The sequence below is a fragment of the Gossypium hirsutum genome, chromosome A06 (genome assembly GCF_007990345.1).
Source record: "Gossypium hirsutum isolate 1008001.06 chromosome A06, Gossypium_hirsutum_v2.1, whole genome shotgun sequence".
NCBI classification, from domain to species: domain Eukaryota; kingdom Viridiplantae; phylum Streptophyta; class Magnoliopsida; order Malvales; family Malvaceae; genus Gossypium; species Gossypium hirsutum.
The window spans coordinates 1206311-1218211 of NC_053429.1; the positions used below are offsets into that span (position 1 = coordinate 1206311).

The 11901-nt window shown below is 31.0% G+C and overlaps 2 protein-coding genes across 2 annotated transcripts; one reads left to right on the forward strand and one right to left on the reverse strand.

The window, feature by feature from the left end:
• The first annotated feature begins 728 nt into the window (after window positions 1-728).
• On the forward strand, window positions 729-2417 carry LOC107943790 (allene oxide synthase 1, chloroplastic). Its single transcript, XM_016877595.2, has one exon. The coding sequence runs from the start codon at window positions 1006-1008 to the stop codon at window positions 2260-2262; it is 1257 nt and encodes a 418-aa protein (XP_016733084.1). The 5' UTR covers window positions 729-1005; the 3' UTR covers window positions 2263-2417.
• A 3648-nt stretch (window positions 2418-6065) lies between these two features.
• LOC107943789 (wall-associated receptor kinase-like 14) lies at window positions 6066-10284 on the reverse strand. The gene is made up of 3 exons (XM_016877594.2): window positions 9437-10284; window positions 7557-7634; window positions 6066-7479 (listed from the first exon to the last, which is right to left on the reverse strand). The coding sequence occupies exons 1-3, from the start codon at window positions 10164-10166 to the stop codon at window positions 6185-6187; spliced, it is 2103 nt and encodes a 700-aa protein (XP_016733083.1). The 5' UTR covers window positions 10167-10284; the 3' UTR covers window positions 6066-6184.
• Window positions 10285-11901: the final 1617 nt, after the last annotated feature.

An 11901-nucleotide genomic window follows, 5' to 3' on the forward strand; every position in this document is an offset into this window, starting at 1 on the left:
ATTTTTGTCGAGAGAGTTTTACTTGAATACAACTTCGGTCCGAATAGAATTAGGTTAAGATCATAAAATGGATGAGAGCACTTGCTGTAATATAAAAAGTTTGGTTAAATTATTTATTTGTCCTAATACTTTACAAAAGTTATAGATTTAGTCTTTATATTTTAATTTGGTCATTTTTAGTCCTCACCAATCGTTAACTATTAAATTCATTCATTCAGTTGTGTTATGTTATTTCTAAAATTTGATGCGGCAAACATATGATCATATGAGCTTGTTATTTCCACATATTACTTACTAAAAATTCAATTAATGGATTAATGATTGACATTTGCATCAAGTTTAAAATTTTTAAATTCAAAAAGTATAAGAACTATAATGATCTAATTGCATACTATGGAATTAAAATTACAATTCTATGTAAAGTACAAGATTAGTAATTGAGTTTAACCAAATGGATTTAACTGCTGTTGTTTAAATTAAGATTAAAATTTTAAAATTTGAAAAGTATAAGGACTAAAAGAAGAATTTAACCAATAAGTTTGTAATGAAGATAAAAATGACAGCAAATAGAATAAATTTCAAAAGCCAATATGTAAAATTCAACTCAAAGACATTGTACAACGTTGGCGTTTGAATAGTTTATTAGTTGTCGTCGGCTATGCCATTGTGCTATAAATAAAGAGACTTATGGCTCTCTTTCTGCAATCCATTCCATCTTTTCAAAGCTATATTTATCTTTTGAAAAAATTTTATCACTATTAAACCCTCCTAACGGCTTCTAGTGCTACATTGTCTTCTCGACGTACTAATGTTCAAGATCGGCCGTCAGCGACGGTTTCCGAGCTAGAAAAACCCGAGCTTCCTTTGAAGTCAATTCCCGGTGATTATGGACTTCCTTTCATCGGTGCAATCAAAGACCGGCTTGATTATTTTTACAACCAAGGTCGAGACGAATTTTTTAAATCCAAAATCCAAAAATACCAATCGACCGTACTTCGAACAAACATGCCACCAGGTCCATTCATCTCTTCAAACCCAAAAGTTGTCGCTTTACTAGACGGAAAGAGTTTTCCAATTCTTTTTAACGTATCGAAAGTCGAAAAGAAAGACCTTTTCACCGGCACTTACATGTCTTCAACCAACCTCACTGGCGGGTATCGGATTTTATCATATCTTGACCCATCAGAACCCAAACATGCCAAACTCAAACAACTTCTCTTTTTTCTCTTGAAATCAAGTAGAGACAGAGTGTTGCCCGAGTTCAAAGCATGTTACACCGAGTTATTCAAAACGGTGGAATATGAAGTCTCAGAGAAAGGTAAATGTAGCTTCCAAACACCTAGTGAACAAGCTGCTTTTAATTTCTTAGCTCGGGCTTTCTTTGACTCGAATCCAGTTGATTCTGAACTCGGAACTGACGGTCCAAGTTTGGCTAACAACTGGGTTTTGTTTCAACTCGGCCCGATTTTCACCCTTGGTTTACCCAAATATATAGAAGATCTTTTACTCCATACATTTCCATTACCATCTTTTCTCGTTAAAAAAGATTACAAAAAATTATACGATTTCTTCTACGAATCGGCCAGCTTAGTTCTTGATGAAGCTGAAAAAATGGGTATTTCACGTGACGAAGCTTGTCATAATCTTGTATTCGCTACGTGCTTTAATTCTTTCGGCGGCGTTAAAGTGTTCTTCCCGATTATGCTTAAATGGATTGGTTTAGCCGGAGAAAACCTACACCTTTCATTAGCAAAAGAGATCAGGTCGGTCATTAAATCAAACAGCGGAAAACTAAGCTTGTCCGCAATGGAACAAATGCCATTGATGAAATCCGTGGTGTATGAATCGTTTCGTATCGACCCGCCAGTTCAGTTTCAATACGGGAAGGCGAAGAAAGATCTTTTGATTGAAAGTCACCATGCCGTATACGAAGTAAAAGAAGGGGAGATGTTGTTCGGATACCAACCGTTTGCGACGAAGGATCCGAATATATTTGAGAGAGCCAAGGAGTTTGTACCCGACAGGTTCATGGGCGTCGACGGGGAGAAGTTGTTGAAGTATGTGCTTTGGTCTAATGGACCAGAGACCGAGCATCCTACTGTGGCGGATAAACAATGTGCCGGTAAAGGTTTCGTGACGTTGGTCTCTAGGCTTTTTGTGGTGGAATTTTTCAGACGTTACGATACGTTCGAAGTCGAAGTCGGACCGGCACCGGTGGGGGTGGCCGTCACTATAACGTCGTTGAAAGCTGCAAGCTTTTAGAGACGATAAAATTTGTTAATGCAAATGCTAAATTTAAGATATTATTGTAACTTTTATTTTTATTCTTTTTAATGTTCGTAAGATATTACTGCAATATGTCAAATCATTTCTAACGTACGAACTTTGATTAATTAAAAGTCAATATTATAACATAAGCTGGTTTGATTTATTATCAGGTAAGTTATTTAATTCATAGCGGATAAATTTTAAAATTATATATAAACTTTAATTTATTGTGTAATTTGAAATATAAATTTTGATTAAGTTTAAAGAAAATAAAAATTACATTAACTTAAAACATATGAAATCGATCGAGGGTGAGCTGCAAGTAATACCAAACCTTCCTCTCTATCAAAAGTCATTTTTGTTATGTAATCAATATCCTTATTTCTTTCTCTAGGGATATGCTATAGCAGCCACTGACCAACCTTATTCAGGAGTAAATGAATCCATATAATTAAAGCAGAGTTCGAGGATGACAAGTAAAGGTCACAACCTCCACACTATTGGTCTAAGTCAACACTCTCTCATAATTCTAACTCTACAACATGTTCAAACCATCAAATAATTTCCATAGTTCAATATAAAAAACTGAGCACTTTCCCAAGCACCCGTTAAGGCGTAAAATCCACTTTCCTACATGATCTAGCAAAACTCCTCTTGAAGCAGTGATTCCAATTTTTGTCTTGACAGCACCATCTGTATTTAATTGAATCCATCCATCTTTCTAAGGAATTGCCTCCCTTACTTGTTGCTAACATGAAATTTTAATTTTCATTCAATTATACACATTTAAACAATAAATGCATTACTTTCTTTTCATATTAGATAAATATAATTATTTATGTATGCGGTATGTAAATGTAAAATGGTGTTATATTGATAATTTATTTTAATAATTTATGAAAATTGAATCAAATCAAAATTTCATGTATGAAATTACACAAAATCATAGTTTAATATATAAATTTGAGATTTATCTCCTTTCTAAGGTGGTAGGTAAATTTTTTCAACTTCCAAACTCTTTAAATAATATAAATTTAACTTGCTGAGAAAGAAAAGTTATTTAATTTATATTCTTTGATTTAAGAGTTCTATCTTTGCTGAGAAATAAATTTAACTTGTCTAAATTGAGTTCTATCTACTTGCTTGAAATAGAAGTAAAAAGTATGACAATTATATATTAAATTGTGTTTTAGTTTTTTTTACTTAAAAAATAAATAAACTCTAATATTTTAAAATCGAATTGATGGTTAAATCGTTTAGATTATTAATTTTTTATTTTACTAGTTTGTTCAGTTTAATTAAATGAGTCATTAAAATTCATAAAAAATTTTAAAAAAAATAGATTTAACCTATTCCGAGCAGTTTGTGAGTCAACTAGTCTAACTCCTTTCTTTAAACTGATACTTTAACTAATTTCCGATTCAACCAATCTAATCTAATTTAAACAATATTAATACATTGATCCTATAAATAACTTCAACGTATGCAAAATAATAGTTCATTAAAATTTCACATAATAAGCAGGCATTTTTTTTTTTACAAATTAGCTTTTTGTAATTAACATAGATTAATTTTTTATTTTTAAATTAGACCATACTTATCCGAATTATTATTGAATAATTTAAATATTATTCTTTTGAATTTAATTATATAATTTACAAATAAGAAAAGTATTTTTAAAAACCTCTTAAATCTTATTATAAGTTCTTATTATATATACTCTTTTTGATATAATATCTAGAACTATCTAAAGTCCCTCCCCAACCCTTAAATAGGAATATAATAAACACTGAAGCACATTCGAACCCACGTCCTTTTACACTAACAACAATACCGATGTCAATCGAGTTAAGATTCAATCGGCAATATAGATAAAATTTTAATTAGAAAGATAAATGGGTAAATATATATAATGGCAACTTCTCCTTCATTTAATTAAAAAAAATTTAAAATTTCACATTATAACAAATGACCTTTCATTTTTCTTAAGACTGAAATGCAATTTGAGTATAACATACGGACTTATAAAACTTTTGCCAACCCTGTAAACCTACCATTCATGGGTTTACCAATAAAATGAGGACAAATGAATACTTTATTAAATAAACTGCATGCTTGAACATGTATTTTTTTAATTTAAATTTTTATGGAAATTTATTACTAAAAGTAAACATTGTATTAAAAAACTTGAAAATCTTTGTTAAAGATTGAATTGTTTAAAGATAAAATTATCTATATTTTTAGAGTCGAACTGATTAGATCACTAATTCACTGGTTTGATCAGTTCGATTAAAAATTATTAAAATTTAAAAAAAATATGATTTGATTTTTTAGTCGATCCATATCGATTCCAGATTTAATCGATTCAAAGTCATTTTCTAAATTGGTACCCAGTCGATTCCCAGTCCAATCCGATTCAAACGTCATTGCAAACTATTATATCAATTCAGTAGGTTTAGTTAATTTAGGTTAAACTCGAAAAATATAAATTTGATCAATGATGTTTAAACCAAACTCATTCGGAGAGAGGGATTAGACTAATTGAACCATGAACCACTCAAAACCGAATTAATAGGGTTAAAAATCGATTGAACTGGTTGATCTGATTTTCTTTATTTTTTAATATTTATAAATTTTAATATTTTATTTAATTAAACCATATGAACTTATTGGATTGGAAACTAATGATCTGACTATTTGACAGTCGCTTTAAATTTTAAACTCTTGAATTTATATTGGATTGATTGAGTCTTATTTGATTCGAATTATTAATTTGAATATAATTTTTGAATTTAAGTATATAAATTATAATCGTTTAAGTAAAAAATATATAATTTATAAATAAGAAAAGTATTTTTTTGGGTTTGTATTTTCCTAGAAAAATTCTTCTATTAGAAAAACTTTTGAACAGTGACAAGTGAGATAAAGACAGAAAAAATTGAAAATCTCAAGCCGCCGCCGCCGCCGGCGTCTCATCTGAACTCACTCATCGATATGGACTTGATGTAAAACAAAGTTAACAACTTTTCCCTAATTTAATGAGTACTAAATTCCAATATCATATTAGTATAATATTTTTTTTTAAATGAGGGATAGTCGAACTAAAAAATTGTTTGTTTGGATCCAACGGTAGGTTTACGAACAGTAATAATGGACTATCGATGGAATTTTTTTGCAACCGAGTCGATCTCCTTTAGATATCTATCATTATGTTCCGTTCAAAGTGACATAAAAAAACACGTCGTAACATTACCTTACCTAGATTAATATTATCAGATCACTTAATTATTCGACTCTAACCCACTAATAATAATTAGACATGTGGCATATTAAGTCAAGTAATTGATGTTATATAACGCCAAAAACACATAGATAAGAGGGTATCCGTTTTCTTCTCCTATTCTCTCACTCTCTATCTCTCCTCCTCCTCACTCTTTTCTCCGGTCACTTTTTTCAATGATTCTTCGCCGTGTATTAAATCTATCATCAACAATATGCCAACGTTTTATAAAAAGTAAATTATTTTACGAATTTTAAATTCATCAATTTCAAATCATATGTAACGTAATTATCTTTTCTAAAATAGTATGATAGATCTTAAAGGAAAAAAAAGAAAGAAAATTTCGTTTGTAAAAAAACATTGAATATTTATATTAAAAAAATTGAGAGTTGTCATCAACTCTAAAATTATCTTTTTGAAAGAAATTTTTTAAGATTTACTAATGTTCAAAAGATCTTTCATAACATTATCCCATATTTCTACATTTTACATATAACAAATCATCCTCATATATGTATATATAGAAACACAAATTATGCTTTTATAATATTATAAATTAGAAAAGGTATCCATGAACTTAAATATTTTGAACATCCCATACAAAAATGGTGTAAATGAAAGGTTTGACTTTTCTAGTTAATTGGTTACATTATTCAACAGGTAGCTTGAAGAAGGTGAGCTTTGTTCACTCAACCATGGATCTTGCACTGATACTGGTGAATGATCCTTCACTTTCTCCATTAAATTCATAAACCCAGCATGACTCATTTGAAGCATAAACAAGCCATTTCTATTTTCAACTCCACCATTCTTATTAATTCCCTTGCTTAATGGTTGCTCACTTAGATTTGATGAAGAAGAACAAGGTGACACCTCTAATGAAGCACCTTCATAATTGATTTCTTCTCCAAGTACCCATCTACTTAGCTTAATTTGTTCCAATTCCATTGCTACTTCCATCATTGTAGGTCTCATGTCTCTATGAAATGATAAACATCTAAAGGCTAGCTCCGCAACCTTGTGGATTGATGATAATGTCCATGGATCATTACTGTTGGGGTTTAAAAATGGGTCTATGATCTCATCTAAACGTCCCTTGCTGATTCTATCAGTAGCAATGGATGCTAAGTTAGCTTCATTTGGTGGTCTTGAGAAGTCTATCACTTTCAGTGCTGTTATGATCTCGATTAGAACAACCCCGAAGCTATAAACATCGCTTTTATCGGAAAGATGGAAGTTTTGATGGTATTGAGGGTCAAGGTATCCTGGTGTTCCTTGTGGAGCTGTTGAAATGTGGGATGTCTCGGTTTTTCCGAGCCTAGAAAGACCGAAATCAGCTACTTTGGACTTGAAATTGTAGTCTAAAAGTATGTTGCTAGATTTGATGTCTCTATGGTATATAGGAGGGTCTATAGCAGAGTGTAAATGAGCAATGGCTTGTGCAGTTTCTGTAGCGATGGTAAGTCGAACAGGCCAAGGAAGTCCATCACCACGTTCTCGTTGTAAATGTTGGCATAATGTTCCATTAGGCATGAACTCGTAAACGAGTATTTGTTCACCGTTTTCCATGGAACAACCTAATAAACGAACTAGATTCGGGTGACTTACGGATGATATTAGCTTGATCTCGTTCACGACTTGCTCGATACAATCGGTGTCTCTATGCTTGATCCTTTTAATAGCAACCCATGAATTGGTATGTAGTTTGCCTGCATAGACTGTCCCAAATGCTCCAGTTCCAAGCCTTTGTTTCTCTGAGAAACCATTTGTAGCTTTCTCTATTTCCTTGTATGTGTAAATCGGAATATTGATGCCCGATGCATCGGAAAACAGTCTTTTCATGCTGTGTTTGGTTCTCGAACTCGATTGCTTGCGCACTAAGCAACATATGAGAACTACACAAATCATAAAAGAAGCTCCAACTGCAATGCCTATGAAAAATGAACACCAACAATTAGTGATGTGATGATCACTAGCATGAATAGGTTCAACATCAAATTAACATTACCTCCGATTAACATAATGACTCGAGCCGTTCCTCCGCATTCACCGGAAACGTACCTCGCGGGGTTACAATTGGAAGAGGCTGTTTAGTTTTACATATCAACAAACACAAAAACAAATTGTTAAAGACTATGGGTTATAATGCTTAATCATTATCTTGCATCACCTAATATGTAAAAGTACCATGTACGTTTACATTAAGAGTCGAATTGTATTTTGCTCCTTTACTAAAAAAATTGGCAAATTAGTCCTTGTACATTAGATTAAAGAGTAAAATTGTCCTTTTGTTAAAAATTCCATCCATTTCTACTGTTAAAAACTAGTCTTTGTACGTCAAAATGAGGTACACATGGCACGCCCCATGTAACTGCCTAATTTTTCTGTCAACCACGTCAGATTTTAACAATAGAAATAGATGTAATTTTTAACATAAAGGACCGGTTTGTTCACTTTTTAACAAAGGGAACAAAATACAATCTGACTCCTAGTACAGATTCTTCATGGTACTTTTATCCACCTAATACCATATATGGATTTTATGTACTTATTTGATTGTTGTTTATAGATTAAGGTCTAATGGAGTCAAATTTGATGCAATTAGTAAAAAATTTACAATGGGGTCCCTTAATGATCCCACTTGCTAAATGATGAAAGAAAATTTGGTTCCTTCCGAGCTAAATGGTAAGGGTTTTACACATTGAAAAGCATTTTTGCCTTTACAAAAATGATGAGTGGCCCCATAATTGAGCAAAGTTTAAGCTACTTTTAGGCCTGAAAATCAGGGTACTAAGAATCATTTTTAGAGTGTAGTGTGCGGCATATGCTATCATTTTTGCTGCCACGCAAAGCAATTTACATTCTCCACTATCATTAGTTGTTTTGTTTCTAAGTCAATAATGCTTTGCAAGCTTTAATTTGTTAAAGTGAAGGTTGCATTTATTGGATTATTACAAAGATTAGTCAAAGAAAAAAATTCTAAGAAAGTCGAGATTAATTTATATATACAATTTCACCATTGAATCGACATATAATTTTATAGTTTTCAGAAGAGATAAATAAAAGAAATTATCATTTTTGAGAGCTAAACTCAAGTTTTACAATGTATTAACTTGAAATTTTATAAAATTTGAAAGAAATAAAATTAAAACTTTCCATTTAAGGGGCCATGCCCCTGCTAGAGGCAAAATCCTCTTATGGCTTATCATTATAGTCCAAACAAATTTCAATTAAAATTGAATTAATTAATTAAATTTGTATAATTTGATTGACTTAAATTCGGTTAATTTAATTTTAATAAATTAAAATATGTTAAATTGGTTAACTAATATAATTTATATATTAAATCCATATATTTTAAAATACATTTCCTAAACTTAAATCCATTATAATATTCCTAAAATTCAAATAAATATATTAATTATTCAAAACTTAAATTATAAAATTTCTTAATATTAACCGATTGAGTATTAGTTCGACTGGCATGAATATTATTGCCAATGTAGGAGGACGCTGTTTCAAGTATGCTGAAACCTATTATCCTCCTATTTATGGGTTAGGGAAAGACTATGAATACTTTTAGCTGTTGTCTTAAAAAAGAATAGATACAATCAGACCCTATAGTAAGCACTTTACCTCTAAGAATAATAAAATTATATTTTAACCCTATAAAAATTTATAATTTAGTTTTAACTCTTCAAAAAAAATTCTTAATTCCTAAATCGATTTTTTTAAGTCAAAATTATAATTTATAATTTTTTTCCTTTGAAAAATAAAATGACAATTTTAACTTTATTAATCATTTGCAGCATCAATACGAAGAAAAAACATAACATGAACAACGAAAGCAAAATTTCCAAAGAGATTCGGTGAAACAGAAGAACTAACCTTTCCGACAACCATCGCCGGCACGATATCCATCACCAACAAACCCATTTCGACACCTACAATACGATCCCGGCCGTCGATTAACCGGCGAAACAATTTCATCACAAACAGCATTCTCAGAACATAACTCCGAGCACCGTCCTTCAATCCACCACCTTAGCTCCACCACTTGTACTTCCAACACACCCGATTCATTAAAAGATTCCGTCGATATCGACGACAGAAACGACCCACAATTCGTCCCAATCACCTTATCATAATCAAGAAAACCATTACTTTTCTTTTCCGAATAGCAACTAATGTTACTATTATTAGGAGAACAAGTAAGGGACTCAAAATGAGTGTAAACCATGGTAGATGGTATCATGCATGGTGATGGTAAGGTGCAATTCTGTAATAAGATTGCGTTACGAGATGTTGGGGCATAGTTTTGGGTATAAAGACGGCGGAGAGCTTGAAGTGGACGATCACAAGTGGCTTCAATGCTGATTTTTATATGGTTTTGGTTTATGTTTAGGATTGGGAAACCGGCGATATGGCGGTGATGGTGGTGGGCGGTGATGGTGCAATTTAGTGGGATTTGGCAGGTGGTGGAGAAGCCAAATGGGTAAGGAACATGGTTGCCACCACATGATCGGTTGCAAATTGAGGATTGAATTATAAAAGGGAATGAAAGTATAAGGATTGATATGAAAATAAAATTGGGTTCTTTGGGTTGTTTGTGAATCATGGTTGGGATTGTTTTGTTGATGAGATCATTGAAAGGTTTCTTGTTTCTCAAGTGTATTGCACGTATTAAAGAAAAAAAAAAGGGACTTTATTGAATAATAGTAGGAATTTGAAGCTTGTGAGATTGAAATTTGGTGTGATTAACAGTTAAATTGATTGCAAAAGGAACACTAGTAACCGTATGGGGTTTGATATCTAATTATAAATTTTTGAAAGGATTAAAATATAAATTTATTATTTTATTAATTAATAATAAGGGACCAAACCCCTATCCAATAGAAGGAAATTACTTTTTTTTTTAAGTAATTATATGAAAAATAAAAAATTTTGGAAAAAGAAATATATGATTCATTATTGAGTAGAGTGAGAAAAGAAATGCTAAATCTCTTTTTTTTTTCTTTGTTTTCACACTACTCTTTGTCTTATTGCTCTAAGCCCAACGTTGAAAATGACTTCTTTTTCCTTTCTTTATTATGAGTGACCAAAGCATCATTTGAAAGTTAGCTTGACATGAAACAATGGACGAGACTAGAAATGCTTGCTAAGGAATTTCTTTCCTTGGCATTTACTACCTAATTTGATGATATATTGGTAATTAAGATTATGGTAAAAATACTATGGAGACTATTGTAGTAAGAGTTGAATTGTATTTTGTTCTTTTTATTAAAAAATGGGCAAATTAATTCTTATATATTATGTTAGACAGTAAATTTGTCATTTTGTTAAAAATTCCATCTATTTCTACAATTAAAATTTGATCCATGTGAGTCAAAATGATGTATACATGGTATGGATGCATGATCTAATTGGTAAATAAACCATTTGCATTTTGTTTGTTACTAATATGGAATTTACTTTTAGGAAACTACAAAGTAAAATACTTACATGTTAAACTAATGAGGTTTAAGGGGTCTTACTTTTTAGAACTTTTAAAAAGTGAAAGCAAAGTGCAATACTAGTGTTGGATTCACACCTTGGTACCGGCAAGCATCTCATGTTTGCCATAGTGCCTATTCACTAATGTTCTAAAATCATTGGAATATGTTTTTTTATATATATAATTAAGATATTTTTAATGTTTATTTTATGATATATGAGAATTAAAATTTTTTGAGTTTGTGATTACTGTTTTCAAAAATATCTCTTTTTATGAATATAATATACCTAACCATTATACTCGTTCACCCAATACTATGGATGCAATAAAAAAATAATATAAAATTTATAAAATGCCTTGAAAAATAATTTCCATAAGGGTAAATGTACTAAGGAGGCCATTGTACTGGATGTCATATTGCATTTTACCCCTCTATTAAAAAATAAGTAAAATAGTCTTCGTACGTTAGATCAAAGAGTAAACTGGTCATTATGTTAAAATTTTCATCCATTTATATTATTAAAAATTGGTCCATGTACATCAGTATAAGGTACACGTGGCACACCAAGTGTAACTGTCTAGTTATTTCGTCAGTCACACGAGTTTTTAACAGCATGAATGGATGAAATTTTTAATAAAAAATGATTGGTTTGCTTTTTGATCTAATGTGTATGGATTAATTTGCCCATTTTTTTTAATAAATAGGACAAAATAAAAAAAACCTCCATGATATTTTTACTAATTTTTAAGCTAAAAAAGTTCCGGATAGACCAAAATCAACATCCTTTTATAGACCAAAATACAATCCGTATTATAGTATAAAACCCTTTGCAATATTTTTACCACCTAATTAAAAAAT